Below are 18,441 nucleotides of genomic sequence, written 5' to 3'. Positions count from 1 at the left end.
GCCTGTGGTTTGGGTTCATTCTTGATTATGTGCTATCTTTGAGAGGGCTGAGACATGGCCCTGGGTGCTTAGCTCTTCCCACTGATGCTGCTGAGGATTTAGATGTCAGCACAGGGACTGGGCTGTGATGACCTGCCAGGCTGTGCTGGCTCCTTGCTCTGTGGGATGCCTTTGTGTCATGGCTCTGTATCAGCTCACTCCTCACCCAGCCTCATGGCACTTCTGCTGCATGTGAGAGGTCAGATGTAAGACTAAACATCCCATGGCCAACAAGGCAAAAAAATATAAACAGGACAAAAAGGGAAGGCAGAGGGGAAAGAAGGGAGGAGGGGTTAATGAGAACCCATCATCACTTCCCAGTGAACAGGCAATCTCTGGGATCAGGCAGCTCAGGAGGCTGGTGGCAAAGAATGAGAGAAGAAAATCTTCTTCACCCATTTCTTTACCTGGCTGCACACTTCCAAAAGCCATCCCTGGGTGCTGATATGTGGATGTTGATACCACTCACAGAGACATTCATAGATATTCCATGTGACCCTCCCAGGTCCCTGTGGAGGCTGGATTTGTGATGGTGTCTAAGACTCCATGGCTCCTTCTAATGCAACCAACTGGAGCACCTTGCTCTCCCACCACAAGTGTCCGTGGCTCCCAGGTGTCACTTGTAGGTCCAGTTTAGCTCCAAGAGGTCACACGTCCCCTAAGCCAAAGTTTCATTTGCTGGAGTTGTAACCCAAGGAGCTGGACACAGCTGTTGAATGCTCTCTGCAGTGGATTAGTCACGGCTCACATTGAAATTGTACCACTGCTGGTTCTTCTACTGAGGAAAAAAAAAAAAAAAAAGACATCTGGAAAAAATTTTAGAGAGGGGAAAAAAAAAAAAGAAGAGAAAAGAAACCACGACTTTTCTAACTGTCAACGTGGCAATTGCTCTGCACTAAAGCCTGGAGTTAAGCCCTCTACTGAGGGCTTAAACAAATGATAGTGCCACGGAGATAATTATAGCAGGGCTTTCTTTATGGATGTGGTGGCTTAGGCCCTGGGTCTGAGTGAGAGCAAAAAGCAGTGGTGCACTCACATCTGGAAATGGCCCCCAAGCTCATCCAGTGAGCCCAGGGGGTGGCAGTGAGGGGTGCTCATGGTGCACAGGGTGGGGACAGCCAGGTCCTGTGCCTTGGGAAGGACACGGTGCCAGGCAACAGCAGTGGGATGGAGGGGGATCACAAAGAGCCTGGAGCAACAGCCTGGCTCTTTAAACTCAGCAGCTTTAAAGAGCTCCAGAAATGACTGAGAGCTTGCAAAGGAAGTCCTGGAAAGTCCTTTCCACTCTTGTAAGGCTTAGTAGGGTCAGCAAAGAGGAGATTTTGCTGTCAGGCTGCCAGGAGGAAACCTGGACCTCACACATATTTAGAAAGCTGTCTTATGCCATCTGGGGCACTGGATGGGCAGGAGATTGCCCAAGGGTCCTCTTCAGCCCCAGGAACCCTGGCAGGGCTGCAGCAGGTCCAGCTCAGGCTCCTGACCCTGTGCCAGTGAAATTTGGGCACAGCAGATGAACCCCAGGGCTCCCAGTGCTGGCTCCCAGCTCAAGTGGCTGCACAAACTCTGATGGAAACAGCAAACAGGGCAAGACCCTCTGGGGCTTGAGCTCATTTTACAGCAAAGCCGAGAGGTCTGGAGGGGTGAGGTTTGAACTCCAGCTAACCCCAGATTAAAATCCAAATTTCTTCATCCTGCTTTGAGCCAGGCTGGGCAGATCTGGGCTGGTGCTTTCCAAGAGGGGAACAATTCTGCTGTAAGAGATGAAGAAAAAGGCGAGTGAGCAGCTCTGGAGGAGTGATACAAGTGTGGATTAATAATCCTGCTGTCCCCTGCTCACAAGTCTGTCAGTGTGAGGAGCCTTTCCTTCCCTCTGCTCTGGGAGGGATTCTCTAATGAGTTTTTCTCTAGAGGATGTGTCTGCATTAATTTCTGGTGGATGCTGCTGCAAAACAATGAACCCAAAGTGCATATAAATAAACAGGATGCCCTGGAACCACAGTGGGAATGTAATTTGCTAAGTCTTCCTCCCTGGGTGTGTGGCTGAAGGCTGAGCTCCTCACAGGTGCAGGGCAGTGTGGGGGAAGTCCATGGCTGCAGGGGTGGGAGCACCCAGCTCAGGAAAAGTTGAGAGTAAATGCAGAGCAGAGAGGAATCTGCTTATCCCAGGAATTTCCCATCTCTCCTGCTCTCTGGGAGTGTGTCAGCTGGAGGGTTTCTGGTTTTTTCCATTTCAGAAGCAGATCAGAGGCAGAAGGGCTGTGCTCTCTGGGCTTGCACTAAGCAGATGCAGGGCACTGGAAGCACCATCTGCACAGGGCAGGATGAACCCAAATGCCCTTGGAACATGCCTGAGAGTGGCTGTCTTTGTCCTGCATGGGGCAGGGAATTCTTCCCTGTGGGATGGGACCCTGTCCCTCGGCTGAGCTGTGGGGCTGCTGCCTGGTTCAGATGGAGCAGATGGACACTCACAGTCTCTTCAATGGGTGCTGGTCAGAAGCAGATGGAGAAGAAGGAGTGGATTGCAGATTCTCAGCTGTAATCCAGCAGGGCAGGGGATGGAAAGGCAGCTGTGCATGGCTCTGCAGTGACTCATGGCCTGGGAGCAGGCTGCAGAGCCAGAAAGCAGGACAGGCTTACTGTGGGATGTCTTGTTCTTTCCATGAGGTGTGGGGACTCTCGCAGCTGTCCCTGGGTGCTCTGGTGGAAGGCTCTTCCATGCCCCATGGGGAAGGTCTCTCCCCTGCCTCCTTCAAACTCCCCCTGCATTATCATCTCCCTCCCTTGGAAATGTGTGGGGCCGCAGGCCTGGGAGGAGCCTGTTTGTCCTCCCTGAAACCAAACTGAGGCCAAAGAAGCAGGGGAGTAAAATCCATCACCTTGCTCAGCTGTGGAGCAAGACAGGAGCTCTGTGTGCTGCAGCTGCCCCTGCACTGCCCAGGATGCTGCTCCTGGGCATCCATCTGAACACCCAGACAGGGTGGCAGAGAGAACCCCTCTGGCTGCAGCCCCCACCCTGGCCCTGTGGCAGAGTCCCCACAGCCCTGCCTGCAGACAGGACACCTCCTCAGCTGGTTTGAAACTCCCAGGCACATCCAGCCTGGCTGAGCTTGGTGCCAGCCCAGCACCTACAGTATCCAAAGAACCTGAATGTCCATCCCAAAGGCCTCCCTTGCTGCCAGGGGCTGTTCCCTGCTCATCCTGGGCACAGGGATGTTGAGTGCCTGAATTACAGTTGGGTGTCTCAGCCCAACTCTGCTCTTGCTTGAGACCTTGTGCTGGAGTTGTGCCTGTGACTTGCAGAAGGTGACATAAAACTCCCAGGAGGGAAGTGCTGCTAGCTCCAGGTAGTCCCATCTTGCTCCTGGTGTTTACCTAGGATGCACTTTTGAGTCCTCTCGGGCCTGACAGATGGGGTTTGGCAGCTTTTGAAGGATATGAATAGAACTGCTTGAGGAAATAAACAGGAATCCACTCTCAGGCCCCTGGGACCTGTGGGGAGGGAAGCTCCTGGGCAGCAGTGGCAGCTCTTTTCCATGGAGAAACACAGCCTAAAGGGCAGCTTTGATGGGAGTACCCAGGTGAAGCTGTGGCAGCCCCAGAACATTAAATGCCATCTGGAAAGTAGTGGCAATACCCATGGGTGAGGAAAAGCCCAGAAAGGCAAATTCCAGGGTTCACAAGGCTCTCTGGGGCCAGCTCCATTTGGTTTTTTTGGGTCACGAGTATGAGGTCCTCTAAGAGAAGCTTGATTCTCAGATGAGTTGGCCACTCACCCCACAACCCTTTTTAATTTAATCAGCCACACCAACTTACACCTAAGGGATGAAAGCAATGGTTTTCCTGGGCCATGTCTATGCTGGGAGCCCATTTACAAGGCTCCCCTTTGGGAACGTGGTGCAGAGGTCAGTGTCCAGTGGGGCCAAGCAGTGATGGAGCTTCATTTTCATTTTGAGTTGTGAACCATGAATTTTTCATTTTTTTGCAGTAATAGTCTGTAATAATTATGTTTGTATTTATAAAGTCTTACAAAGAATTGTTATCTGAGATGTATGTGGAGATGAACTGCAGGTCCTCAAGTACTCCTCTGTGGGAGCTGTCATGGATTGGGATTGCAGCTGAGGCAAAGCAGGCAGCAGGGTTTGGTGTCCTGAGCATAAGGAACCCTCGCTGCTCCCAGGATCCAGCAGCTGAGAACACGGGCAGTAAGGGGCTGCTTTTGCTGCAGGCTTGTGCATCACTGTAGGCAAAGAGGAGGAAAAGCCTTTCTTGGCAAGGGCAAGGCACGCTGGTGACAGGCAGGCTGGAATCTGAGTTGAAGCCTGGAAAGTTTAGCAGCTCCCCGTGGAGATGAAGAACAGGACTTTAGTGTCCTCCTATTAACCCTCGGCTGGCAAAACCCAATGAAAACATCCCTGCCCCTCTCACAGCGCCTCGGTGTGTGCGCCCTCCCTGCTGTCGGCTCCTCCCCGTCCCTGCCCTCTGCACAGCGGTGACACAAGGACAGAGCCATCCCCGAGGCCACATCCCCCTGCACTGCTGCTGGATGAGCTACAGCATCCCTGGCTGGGAGCTGAGCTCTGCTGGAGCTGTGGCTGCATCCACAGTGCTTGAGGTGCCTGAGGTGCTGGGGCCACCCCTGGCTGAGCCTGCATCCACCCGCCCTGAGAATCCACATTTTTCTCTCCGTTGCTCTGCCACTTTCTGCTCCAGCTGAGCTCACTTCAGAACAAGCCCTGGCTTGAGAGGTACCAGACAGCCGAGCCAGGCTGCTGGATGCAGGAGGCTCCATAAACAGGGTGTCCCTCAGAGGAGGCAAAATGGGATTGGTTTTGGCAACGTGCATTTGGGAGGACTGGGTACAGAGGGGAAAGTGTTGGTGCTTGGTTGCCCACTGGGGTTATACCACCATAGCCAGTCACAGGCAGCCTTGGAAGCTGGCAAAGAAGATATTAGGGGAGACAGTAGGAAATATTTTTTGACAAGATTTGGGGCAGGACATCTTGTGAGCCTGAGCCATCCTGAGGAGCCGTGGGAAGGGCTGTAGGGTCAGGCAGGCAGGGCTGGTAGGGGCAGTGCTGGGAGCCACCCTGGGATTTTGGCATCTGGCTGTGATTTACAGACATGGCTGTGCCAGGCTAACACCAAGTGCAAGCACTGACCTCCACACCATCTCTGCTTGCTGGCTCCTTTCAAATAATCTCCTGTGCACCTTTGAACCTCTCTAAGCTCCCCTGTGCAGTGTGGATTTTACTCTGGGAAGTTCAAGTTCCTTAAAGTCTTCTTACCTTGAGCAATTCAGATCTTTAAGGCCATGTATAGGCCCTTGCAAGAGCCAGTCAGTGCAGGAATCATTCACATCATCTCTGTGGAGCTTGATGGAATTTCACTGATCAGGGAGTAAAGGAAGCCCAAGAGGGCACAATCCCCTCAGGTGGATGAAAATCCAGCGGACATATGTGGGCAGAAAATACCTTTTCCATCAGTGCTTCAGTGTGTGGGTTGTGGGGATCTCAATTTAGCCCTGAAGCTTGTTTACTTCCCTTCAGAAACCACCATCCCCTCTGGCCGGGCTTTGGCAGAGCAGGGCTGTGGCAGCAGCCGCTGGGCTGTGGGGAGGCTCGGGGCTGAGGCCACTCTGTGTCTGTGGGCTTGGGGCAAGGTGGGACCTGGGCAGCCCCAGAATAGCGAGGTCATGTGGGGCCCTGAGCAAACGCTGTGACTTTCCATCCTGTGCCTGGCCAGAGCAGGGTCCCTCCCTCAGGAGCTGCTGCTAAAATTAGCAGTGCTTCCCCAGCCTATGCCCTGCATTTGTTATCAGCAGCTGTTTGAGGAGAGGGAGGGACCAAAATCACAGTTTAAAAGGACCCTATCAGATTCGGAGAAGTCCCCTTTAAGCTTCTATTTTATGGGAAAAGCAGAGAGAAAACATCCTTCCTGAAATGTGGGAGAGAGAGAACACTGGACTCTCCCCTGTGTAATGCTGCTGATGAACATTAATTGTATCAGGCATCTGCAAAGACTAACCAGAAAATTTCAGAGATGAGATAAGCCCTGGTGATGTCACCCCCCAGTTCCTTGACTTCAGACATGCCCACAGGTACCCACTGCAATCTCTCTCCTGTGCCTGCCCACATCACCCCAGGGAGCACGACTGCCCAGGATTTACTACCAGGATTAATGGAGTGGATTTTTAATGGCATGAACATTCAAAATATTCTGTTGTTCACTTAGGGGGAAAAGGTGGGAACTAGGAAATTATGGAAACAGCAGCTTTCTCAATGAGTGGGGTGGTGCAGGGAATTGTCTGGGCCCTTCTGGAGGTACTCAGCTGCAAAACTGAGGAGGGAGACCACACTGAGCTTTTGGATTATTGAAGGCCACCCAGCAGGATCTAGGCACCAAACCTGCCATGGTGATGTTCCTCTGTTCCTTCACTAGTGCACACAGAGGCTGATGAAGCTGTGGACAGAGAGGGCATCCAGGCAGCTGCTGAGGGAGCTTGGCTCCTGCCTGTGCCCAAGGGCTCCTTTCCTGTTCCTCTACCCCAGGAAACTCTGGAGAATCCCAGAACCATACAAGAGTTTGGATTGGAAGGGAACTTTAAAAATTATCTACTGCAACCTCCAAGAACAGAGGTCCTCACTGCCTGAGGTGTGCCTGGCCTGACATTGATGCCATCTCTCTGAAGGCTGGGCCATTCATGCTGTTTTTTATCCAAGGCATTAGAAATAGTGAGTGCTACCAAGGGAATCTGTGCTGCTTCTGGATGGAAAGTGAAAAGGTTGGATGAGAAGTGAAACCTCTTTCTCTGACCCCTCCCCAAATCTCTCTGTGTTCAACCATTTCCAGTGGAATCACAAAATTCATCCCTCTCCCTGAATTTCTGGGGCTCTGGAAGAAATGGAGGAGTGAGATCTCATCTCCTGGCCCCTCTTTTTGCACCTACCAAGGGCCACATCTGGAGCGTGGTCCCAGCCTGGTGTGTCTGGGGGGCTCCAGCTGCTGCCACCAGCCTGGAGCAAGGTCTGCCCTGCAGCCCAGGGAGGGCCCACTGCAGCTGGAACAGGAACACCTTCCCTCCTGCTCCCCACATGCTGTGAGGCTGAGACAGCTGGGGACAGGGGGACAATGCCAGCATGGGGAGCAATGCCTGGCTGTCAGTTTTGTGCGGACACACAAACAAGTTTGCTGCTCTGGCAGGAATTGGCTGCTCCTTTGTTGGGGCTGCAAATCTGAAAATAACAGCTGGAGGTTTTCAGATTATCTTGCTCTGGGGATGAATTGTAAAACCCTCTAGCACTGGGTTGGGTCTATTGTTTTCCATGGCAAAGAGCAGTTCATGCCCAGCTCCCTTTGCCTCAAAGCAGCTCTTCAGCATTGATCCTGAGTGCAGCTCCTGCTGTTCACTGGATCTCTGGGTGGCCCACAGGGAAGGTTTGTTGGCCTATTGCAAGGTCTGGGGGGCAGCTGAGCCCGTGCCATCCCTCTGGCATGCTGAGACCCTATTTGGAGGATTTGTGAGCAGTTCTCTGCCAGGGGGAAGGAAAGCAAGGGTATGGCAGGAGGGGTTGGAGACACTTTGCTGAGTTGATTTCTGGACATACCAGGGCTTGTATCTTCAGCTGTTCATAGCAGAGGCGACCAGCACTAGTGGCAAAGGATCATGATTCATACCTGAGGATACACATCTGTGTCTGTAGCACATGGATCCTTGGTGAGAAGCTCAGCACAGAGCCTTTAGAGCCAGAGCTGGCCTCCTGCCTTCCTATGCTCTTGCTTTGACCATGCTTTGACACATTCTGACCTCAGGGCAAGGCAAGCTTGGAGGGCTGCTCCTGAAACTGGAAAGCTAAAAATCCCCCAGCAGTTGTAAAGCCAGCTGGGAGGACTCTGGATGTGCCACATCTCTGCTCTTTTGGCCTCTTCCCTGGCAAAGGACAGGCTGAATTAAGAAAGCAAACGGAGAGGAAACTGTGGAGAAATAAGAGCGGCTCTGTGAGTCGAGGACACTCTGGACTCAGTCCCGTTCCAGTTGCCCTGGAAATAGGATCATTCCCACCAAGCTCCCTGCTTTGCTGGCTGCTCCTGGGAGGGCACAAGCATGAAGCACTGGACAGATGCAGGGGAAGGAAAAAACACAGGGAAATAGAGATGCAAATGCTGGTGTCAGAGTTTTTTCCACCAAAGGGAGACCCTTTGTCCCATGCCTTCGTGGGGATAATAAAATAATAATAAAATAATAATAAAATAATAATAATAACCAGCTGACAAAGGCAAGGGAAAAGCCAAAGGACCTTAGGCTCTATTTGTAGAGCAGCACAGCACAAGCTTGCACTGTGGCTGGTCCACAGACCCTGGGACAGCCCCAGGGACACCAGAGCTGCTCCCCAGGCACCCCCACCCTGGGCCCTGGAGACAGCCCCGTGTCCCAAGCAGACTGATGATGCAATTGATGGGATCACCCTGACAATAGCTGTGTGGGATGGGGTTTTTTGAAGCTGTGCACAACAGATTAAGCTCGAGGCCCCTGTTGTCATTGCCAGGCATTGTGCACCCTGCTGACATTGGCTTCTGCGGGCCAAGCTCTCCCCACAGCCCAGCAGGAGCTTCAGAGGGGGGGAAATTGCTCCCTCTGAGATGGAACAGGAGGGTACTTGCACACAGTGGATTCCTGCTCCATTCGGGCATCTCCTTTCATTTACAAGGGGATGAGTTGGGTTTGTTGTTTTAACATTTTCTCACCCATCTGTTGAAAATAGGTGAGCAGGTCGCAGATGGGCTGAGAGAGATGGTCCTGCCCTGGGAATTCCATGCCAGCTGGGAATTGTGGAAAAGTCTGAAATGCTGCAAGATCTCTCTTCTGGCTGCGTCTTGCCCCAGTGACAGCAACCCACTAGTGTGGAGTGGTGAAGAGGAAACTGAAGGCAGCTCTGCAGCACCCAGCAGTGCTTTGGGAGGTGCTCAGGAACAGACATGATGAGCAGAAGGACAATAGCAGGAAGGGCCAGGCTGAAGGCTCCTGTCTAAGCAGACCAGTTTCCCTCATCCCTTCAGGCACCTGGACAGGCCCTTGTAGCAGAAGAGTCAGAGGGCAGATCTGCTGCCCCCAGAGCAGCCAGGGTCCTCACATCGTGTCCTGTGCATCCCACGGCCCCTCTGAGGGAGCTGCTCACTCATCAGAGCTGGCTCCTACCCCTTCCCTGCCTCTGCCCCAATGTGCCACTGCCTGCAGCAGCTGTGGGGCTGTGAACCTCGGCTCTCCAGAGCCCAATAAATTAAACCTTAGTCCAAAAGGGGCTTGGGCTGTCTTTTGCAAACAGGGGCTGCACAAAAGCTGCCTTTCTCCCTCTCGATTGACTTTGTTTTCTCTCCCTCCCCATCTGCTTTTAGCCAAATGGTTGAATAGCTTCAGTATATACTGTGGGAGCCCAAAGCCAAGGCTGGAGCATGGGGAAGGATGCAGAACAGCAGTGCCCTGTGGCCGCTGCCTTCCGGAGGGGCTGGGAACTGTTTGCTACCCTTGCTCTGTAACCCAGCCTCCATCACCTTACTGAACCCTTGGAGAAAGCAGCTCCAAAAGAAAATATTTGTGCTCTGGCAAGCACACGTGTGCACATTTCCTGCTCTTGAAGTCCTTAATTAAGTCTGGTTTTTGTTTGTTTGATTTGTTGGGTGTTTTTTTTTTTCTATTTATGCTGCCACAGTCTTGGAGGGGGAGTCTGTCAGAACCCTGTGTGTTTTCCTGTTTTGGAGGGGGAGTCTGTCAGGTCCCTGTGTGTTTTGCTGCTTTGGAAGCTGCAATGTGGAAAGCTGCCTGTGATAATCACTCAGGGAATCTGCATGTATCAACAGGGGAGCTGGGAACCAGCCAGGCCTTTGATGTTGCTGTGTGTGTCAGTGCTGCATTGGGACAGTTCTGCAAATCACCCAGCACAGAGAGGCCTCAGCCCAGCTGAGGCAGATTGGGTCTTTGCAAACCTTATTGAAAAGATTCAAGACCAGCACATTTAGCTCAGAGAGACCACCAAGCTTTATCCAGCCAGTTTGGAGTCCTCCTGAGGGACACATCATTTGCAGAGATGTTTGACCACTTGAGGTGATGCTCTTGACTTTGAACACCCAGCCCAGGGCAGCCCCCAGGTCCAGCTGCACAGCCTTAACTCAAAGAGCAGCTGCTCAGGGCAATGTTGCTGATGTTGACCCCAAAAGTGTGGGGGTATGATCCTGCCACCAGCCCATCACTCATGGTGCTCATCACCCCCCAGCTCTGCCACTGGGCTGGGGACAGGCAGGCAAGCGAAGGTGGAAGCCTGGGCTGGGCTGTTTCTCACAGCAAACATTTAAAAGCACAGTAAAACTAGAAAATCCCCATCTTTTGTTAATAAATCCCCCATGGAACCATGTAACATGTGTGTCTTAACACCCAGACAGCCACGCCTGTGAAATTCCTGAGATTGTTGCAAACTGAACCCTTCTTTCCCACCCTGAAATTTCACAGCAATTTACATCTCCAAGCCACCAGGAATCACCATTTGCAAGCACTGGGGGGGATCTCCTGTCCTTTGCTTGCTTTCTGCAGCCCGTGGTGCTATTTTGGAAATTCTCTCATTTACTGGGTGGTTCGACTGAGTACAACTGCTGCTTTGGCTAAAATCATCCCCTGCCTGTCATCAGGTAATTAGAAAGTGCCCAAAAGCCAGTGGTGCTTAAGGCAACCCTGGGATAACCACGGCTTTTCTTTTGTGGATAAAGGACTGGGCTTTGGAGGCTGTAGACTTTTCCACCTAAATTAGATTTTTGTTTAAAATGTGGGGGAAGGTAACACTGGGTGAAAAATGACACCCACAAGCACAGCAGCAATGCAGCAAACACACAGAGATGGGTGAGAAAAGCAAATGCTGTCTGCTGGAGACACTGTGGAGGGCGGTCAGGGGGAAAGATCATTTTGAGGCAGGGGAAACAAAAGAACTTTTAAAGCCAGTCCCTCAGGGTTTGCCCAGTTTTTACTGGTGCTGCAGCTAGAGGCAATTTGTGGATTCTCACAGTTCAGCTGGAGCTGGGCTGAGACCCTTCTGAAGAAACCAGAAGTGAAGAAATTTAACAAAAAGACAAAAGTGAAGTTTCCCTGCAGCTGGGATGCCACATTCATGGATGGCAATGAACCATGGACCTGACCAGCTGCTCATCCTGCTGACACATCACTCTTCCAGCAGGCCACTGGGATGTCCTGCACAGTCTGGGTGTCTGTGGTATAGGAAAGCTCCTTTTCCAAGTGCCACCCTTTCCTGTTTGCATTGCAAACTGAGCATTTCCTTGTCTGAAAACAGCCTCACAGCCTCAGTGTCTGGCATATTGTTTCCTGTGGAAAATACTGTGGTGATGTTATTCATGTGGGCTTGTCAGGGTCCCCCTCCATGAGATGCAGTCAAGTTCAGGCTAACATGATAAAAGAAGATGTTGCAGTTGGGCAGGGGTGGAACAAGAAAACTCTGCTTAGCTGGTGACTCTCTTATTCTTTTAGTCTATGAAGTTGTTTTTTCTCCCAAAGCTTTGCCATAAACCTTTCAGGCAGCCACGCTGCAGGCCTGCAGCTCTGTCCAGACTCAAACCATCCCAGCTGTATCCAGCCTAAATGCAGCCCACACCACAAAGTGAGGACTGTCACAGGATGTCATTACTCAACAGGCCAGAGCTTAAAGCAGTCTGGCCTCTGCCCACAGTGAACAATGGAGGGGAGAGCTGGGAGATTGCAGCCCTGCAGATGGGTGCTGGAGCTTCAGGTATGTGCATGAGCCTGCTGGCTGGCTGTGGGTAGAAACCTTTCCTTGTCTGCCTCAGAGATAACAGGCTTTTCCCAAAGCAGAGCAAGGAGAGAGCAGAGCAGCCAGGGCAGTGTGGGCAGCCCATAAGCTGCTCCCTGTACACCAAGGATGAGCAGCCTGGTTTCAGCAAGATGGAGAGGGAACTGTCCTGTGTAGGCACCACACTGCCCCTGCCCTCTGCCAGCCTGGCAGACAGTGAGTGCCACCAGGATTGTGGCCCCAAGGCCACTGTGCCATCCAGCTCCTCGCCAGGCTGCCAGCACACATCCTCCCCCAGCCACCAGAGCTGAGCCACTGGCACTGGCCAAGCCTGGGAGGAAGATGAAAGCAATAAATAATAACTGAGCTTGGCAAACAGCAGCTCAGGGCAGCAAGGGCAGTCTGGGGAAAGGGATTCACTCACTCCCCAAGACCCTGGAGGGGTCGCACCAGGCATCTGAGTGCATGGACACAAAGCAGAAATAGGTCCTGGTTCTGGGTCTTGGCTCTGGAAACTTCCTGCCAAACTAGAGACTTTAAGGCAAGAAAATAAAGCAATGATGTTACACTTGTAGCCTTTAGCTTCTCTTAATTTAAACAGTAATAAAAAATGTCTGTAAAACATTCCTTGAAGTGCCTCTCCAGCCCCCTGCAAGTCCATCTACAGCAATTAATTATGCTTGGATCAAAGGTAAAGAAGGACTTTGAACAGTAAACTACTCTAAGAAAGAATAAATTGCAATTACGTCAAAATTAATCTAAATTAGTAGCAAAAAAATCTCTGAAATGCAGAGTAACCTTTTCCTCCAAACTTCAGTTGCTTTTCCTTTCTGTAGAACAAGCCTCGTGTCACTGGCAGGTGTGGGAGACATCCCCCATGTGAAACCAGACAGCAGACTGGGACACACACACGCAATCCCTCACTGGCTGAAAACCTGAATTAAATGAAAGCAGCAGTACAGTCCAGAAGGCTGGTTACTGGGCCAGGAAATAAGAGACCTTGGATATGCCCACACCCTAATCCTTCCTCCGTGCCTTCTGTGTTTCTCATCAGCCCAGGCATTCTCTTTTGCACACTTGTGCCCCCAGGCCACATTGAGCTCAAAAGGACACTTGGTTATCCTTGACTTACAGGGGCTCCTAAAGTCCCTTCCTCCCAGCACTTGCATCCCAAATGGAAAGTCTGTTTGTTTGTTCTGTGATGGAAAAACAACTTCCAAGATGCAGATTCCCTGAATCTAAGTGACCTTCAAGCATAGTTCTGCTGAGATGTGTCCCTCAGGCAGAGGTTGCAGTCAGCTTCTAAGGATAGCTGCAATTTCCTGGGAGACCTGTCTTGCATGGAAAGGGGAGTTTTCCATCCCTAAAAGCTGCCTCTTTCACAGAAAACCACTCAAAGCAGTACAAAGACACACAGCACACACAGACACACACTGAAAGTTAAAAGCAGTGCCTTGATTTACTGTGGGACTAGAAACACCACACAACCTCCTCCCCCAGATCTCTCCACTTCTGGAGCACAAGGCCCAGCTGTCTCCTCCTGCCAGCCCTCTCTGCTTTCTGACATCTGGCAAAGGTCAAATGACACAGCAAGCTGGGACACATGCAGACAGTTAAGCCATCTTTTTGCTGAAGTCATGATTGAGTTCCTGCAAAATAAACACATAAATAAATAAATGAATAAATGAAGGGGAAAGAACAGCAAGGCTCAGAGGAAATAATGTTATACAGAGATGCCCTCTGCCGGTCAAGCAGGAAGAGGGCCAAAGGAAATCATCCAGCAGAGCCAAGGATTTGCAACTTCCCTCCCTCCTTTTACAGATGGGCCCCTAAAAGCATTCCCTATGTGGTGTGCAAAATTTAAATTGAGTGGATTTTTAGCCTGACTGCTGAAGTGATCTTGCAAGGGCAGTCCAGCCCCCTGCTCTCCTTTGTTTTGGGTCTTAAGATCCTTGGATAAGTAAAAGAGCTTCAGTTAAAATGCAACAGAAAAACAAAGGCATCCAGAGAAATGTTCTGCCACGCTGGCCAGCTGAACTGACCTACCAGCTGCCTTGATGTCATATAAGGAAAGAAATGGGAAAACTGAGCCAGGAAAAGAGACACACCCCCCTTATTTGAGATTGACTTTGCTGTAATAGTTAAATTCTGCAGACACATAGTCCACAAGTCCCTGCAAGCTGCAACAGCCCTTGCAGTCAATACTAGGAAACTGAAATACACTGAAAACTATTTGAGGCACTGATCAATTCAGAACAGCCTCCCTCTGTTAAGTGGGGTTGTTATTTGATTACAGCTATGATTTTAAACAATTTCTAAGAAGCACAGGGAGCTTGCTTAAATGATACAAACTGCAGATTTTAAATCTGTTGTCAGCCTATTAAGCAATGCAGATCCATTGCACACACATCACTATCAGCTCAGCTCTTTCTTGTATCAATTTAATTCCTGCTGGTATAAATCCCTGATTTAATTTACTGACTGGGAATTAAATCAGCATGAACTGGTTTCAGTGCATCTGTGCTGGGCATTTGTGATGATCCAACTAGACCATTAAAAAATGTCACTGGATCAGAAAGCTGCACTGACAGAAACAAATTCTTAGGAGATGCCATGTAATAATTTTGCACACTAAAGAACGATACATGCAGTGAGTGGGCAGCCCTCTCCCACTTTATTCTTTTCACTGAAATTGAACCTTGTCTGCCAATATATTTTACAGTCAACAGAGTTTTGTACATGTCTTCATAATGCTGGAATTCTGGGAAAATTGACAGGCTGCAACCATCAGCTTGTCACTGGAGTAGACAGTTGGCCAGGGAATGTGTGTACTGGGAGCTATTCTGAAAACCAACATTTTACATCCAGAAGAGTAGCAGGGAGCTGCTGTTTTTCCATCCTTAAGTGTAGTGGAGGATTAAAAGCCTTATCAGGAGAATCAGCAGTTGGAGGTCCTTGTGCTAAGAGCCAACCCACAGCATCTCACACCCAAAGGGCTCTTTGTGTCCTATCACCCTCCCACCACTCTCTCTGGCCAGCTGTTAAGTGTGTTTGGGATTTGTTTTCATGCACAATATGCTCTGGCAAACTCTGGGATCATCTGGGAATGGCACAGAGGCTGTGTTCTACCTCTCCACTACAGCCAAGGCTGGCATCACAGGCTGTGCAGAACAGCTAAGGAGTCCCTGTGTGTGCTCCAGCTGCTTCTCTGATATGAGGGGTTTCCTGAAGCTGGACCTGCAGGTTTTTTTTTTTAAATTTGTGCTTTCCAGGAAGATGCTGTTTTACTGGGAGAGCTGGAAAAAGCTCAGATGTCTCTCTTCCACACTGGGTACAGCTGGTATATACCTAGCTCCTCACACCAGGCAAGGCTACTGTGCAGACTTCTCCCCAAGGTAGGAAGCATTCTTTCCAGTCTTCTTGAGGGTTTCCAAGAGGGTGTCAACGTTGTGCTCTGAGTCAATGTACACCTTCTTGTTGGGCAGGTCAATATCAAAGTTGACACCTATGAGGAAGAACATTTTGCAGAGTTAGAAGCAGCCAAATTGTGTAAGCACAGGGGAAGATCACCTTCACACATCTGTGCTCCCCAGGGCATCAGTCAAATGGACATTTATCTTCTGCCAGCACACTCTGACACCACCACCTGCCAGCAAAACCAACCTGCTGTCCTGCCAACAGTGGTATGAAGGAAGTTCAATCTGCTCTAGCTCCACATCAGGTACCACAGTCTCTCAACTGTTTTAATCTGCTCACCCCACCTTGGATCAACACAATCACTCCTGTAGGAACCAGGATAAGCTGAGTTCAAACCAACCACTAAAATTTCCATCCAGCTCAGTCTGTGCTCTGGTTTAGTGTGAATAGGGTTAGGAAAGGCTCAGGACAAGATGTCTAAACTGGCAGTACCACCTACCAGCTGGAAGTAAAAGGAATAAAAATACATTTTACCATGTGGATTTCACAGTGCCTAATAAAGGTGGGCCACTCTCATCCCAGTGAGAGGAACTGGACATGCAGTCTCTATCCAGTTATGTATTTTCACAAAACCTGTAGGTATATATGAGCTTTGAGAGCTATTCCTCATCATCACTGAGGCTGATACTGGCCAGCCTGTTGAAGAGTGATGGAGGTGCTGACAACCACACACAGAGAAAATGGAATTGTCACAGCCTGGTAACGGGGTCTGGAAGAAGTTGCAAGGCCTTTGCCTTGGTGGCTGGAAGCTGTTCTCCCTCAGAGGGAAGCAGGTCCTCACAACTGACGAGTGCAGGCCAGATCCTTCTCTCTTGGAAATGCCAGCAAACAGAAGACATGGGCTATAATTTTTATAATTTTCCAGGTGGTATTAAAAACAGGCTACACAGACAACCACCAAAGGCTCTGCTCAGCAGCTCTTCCCTGTGACTGCTGATGACACATCTGGGGAAGCACCACAGACACCCCAGGCCTCCTTGGAAACAAGGCCAGGCAGGACATTCACCTCCCTTCCCTCTGGCAGCCTGAGCAGGGGTCCACCAGTGTCCTTCCCAGAGGGCTCAGGGTGAGGCCCTGGTGACTCAGAGCCACCTGCAGCCATGGCAGCTCCTCCCTCCCTTGACACTTCTCCAAGGGTCACAGACCTGCAAACAACCAGTGACTTGTCACCAGCTAAGGAGCAGCCTCAGAGCAGAGCACGGAGAAGTTTCAGCTTTCAACTTTCATCACAGCATTATCCTTGAGGATGGAGGACCCCAGGGCACTGCCCTGGAGCTGGCTGTCCCACAGCCAGCACTGACTCACCTCCCAGCCTGTGCAGGACACGGGTGACTGCATTGGAACAGCCCTCACAGGTCATGTCCACGAAGAACTCGTGTTTCTGGAGAGAAAAGAGGCAGTCCAGGGGTCAGGGAGAGCACAGCTGGAAATGCACCTTGAGCACTCCACACCTGCGTTTTTCCTTGGGGAGGTTCGAAGCCTCCCAAGTCAAAAAGGTCCATACACACCCCACTAAGGGATCCTCAGCAAAACTGAGAACTCTTGGTACTTCTCCCTACAGTGTCCTTGTGCTGTCCCCCACAGCATAATTCTGAGGGGCCTTTGGAGATTGTGTGGCTATTGAGTCAGCACAAATGGCCATCTCCATGGCCTCTGCTGGACTTGCTCAGCCTATCCAGGGGACACAAGGAGAAGCAAATCTCCTGCCTCCAGCTACTTGCTGTCCTGACTTAAGTCTGTGATGTTTTCAGTGCTTCCCCATCCTATTCTTCTTGCATCTACAAGGCTTCTGGTCCCCAACATAATAAAAATAAAAGCAAAACAGAAATTTAAGGGCCATTAGTGCTGTTTTTTCATCCCTCCACTCCACTGGGGCCCCAGTGATAATTTCACTACTTGTGAGCTACGCTGGGTCAACTCAACAAAACACTGTTTGCCTGTAACCAAGCACTGCCTTCAACCTTTGGCACCAGATGGGTCCTAATTTCCTTCTCTTGCACGTGCTTTTTACTTTCCTTTAAAGAGAAAAGTAAAACTATTGTGCATTTGTTGCCTGCAACCCATATTTCCTTCTATTCAGAACCACCCTGTGCCCCCTGCCACCGTGAAGGTAAAACCCTCTAGGGATCTTTCACCCAGGAAGGAGCTTGGGATGGAGATTCCCATTAGGGTTTTTTTCAGTGAATTGCCATTGTCTTCGGTTTTATTTCCCAAAGGCCTTGGGTGCTTTGGGGAAGTGTGCAGGCAAGGAGGAAAGAGAGTCCCATCAACGCTGCCCTTCTGTGTCTGAACCCTGGGGGTTGGGAATGGCCTGGGTTTTGGGGGAGTTTGGGACTGGGGGAGCCCTGGGAGACTGGGGGGAGCTGCAGGATCTGGGGGGACCTTAGGGAGCCTTGGGGTTTGGAGGAGCTGCAGGATCTGGGGGACCCTGGAGGACTGGGGAAGCTTTGGAGGGCTGGGGGACCCTGGGGAACTAGGGGAGCATCGAGGACAGGAAGAACTCTGGGGGCTGGGGGAGCCTCGAGGACTGGGAGAGTCGGGGGATTTGGGGGAGCCCCAGAGGCTGGAGAAGCCCCAGAGCCTGGAGGAGCCCTGGGGGTCTGAGAGAGCCTCGGGGGCTGGAGGAGCCCCGGGGAACCTCGGGGACTGCGGGAGCCCCGAGGGTCGGGGGAGCCCCGCGGCCGCTCCCGGGCAGCGCCCTCCCTGCCCCGCCGCCCGCCACGTCCCTGGCCCCGCAGCGGCCCCCGGGCCCCCCGCACCCACCGGCATGGCGGAGCCGCTCCCGGATCCCCGATCGCGGCTGCGGGCGCGGCGCGGAGGAAGGGGCGGGCCTGGCGCGGCCTCGGGAGGCGGGGATGCCGCGGAGGGCGAGGGAAGGAGCGGCGCAGAGCCTTGGGATGGTGGCTGGGCCGTGTGGAGCTGCGGCACGGCTGCTCTGCTCGCCTCCAGGCTGGGGATCAGCACGGACCAAGGGCTGTGGGAGGGCGGTGGGGACAGCCATGAGGATGGGGCCGGCTTGCTAAAGAAAGCTCGTTCGTGTCCGTTTGTTGAGGTTTTGAGATTTATTGGCTTGGGAGAGCTCCGGTACACTGGATATTGAGGGCGGGAGGTTTGGGGGAAGTCT

The 18,441-nt window shown here is 51.5% G+C and overlaps 1 protein-coding gene across 1 annotated transcript; it reads right to left on the bottom strand.

Moving 5' to 3' along the window:
• Nucleotides 1–13,274: 13,274 nt before the first annotated feature.
• ATOX1 (antioxidant 1 copper chaperone) lies at nt 13,275–18,165 on the bottom strand. Its single transcript, XM_066560048.1, has 4 exons — nt 18,081–18,165; nt 16,623–16,698; nt 15,189–15,345; nt 13,275–13,489 (listed from the first exon to the last, which is right to left on the bottom strand). The coding sequence occupies exons 1-3, from the start codon at nt 18,084–18,086 to the stop codon at nt 15,212–15,214; spliced, it is 216 nt and encodes a 71-aa protein (XP_066416145.1). The 5' UTR covers nt 18,087–18,165; the 3' UTR covers nt 13,275–13,489; nt 15,189–15,211.
• Nucleotides 18,166–18,441: the final 276 nt, after the last annotated feature.

The sequence above is a fragment of the Molothrus aeneus genome, chromosome 15 (genome assembly GCF_037042795.1).
Source record: "Molothrus aeneus isolate 106 chromosome 15, BPBGC_Maene_1.0, whole genome shotgun sequence".
NCBI lineage: Eukaryota > Metazoa > Chordata > Aves > Passeriformes > Icteridae > Molothrus > Molothrus aeneus.
This window is presented reverse-complemented; position numbering and strand designations above follow the sequence as displayed.

Bases quoted from the DNA above. Each gene is read 5' to 3' on its own strand.
- ATOX1 (XM_066560048.1), bottom strand. The intron at 15,346-16,622 runs GTGAGTCAGTGC...TCTTCCTCATAG, and splicing joins TGTCCTGCACAGGCTGGGAG to GTGTCAACTTTGATATTGAC.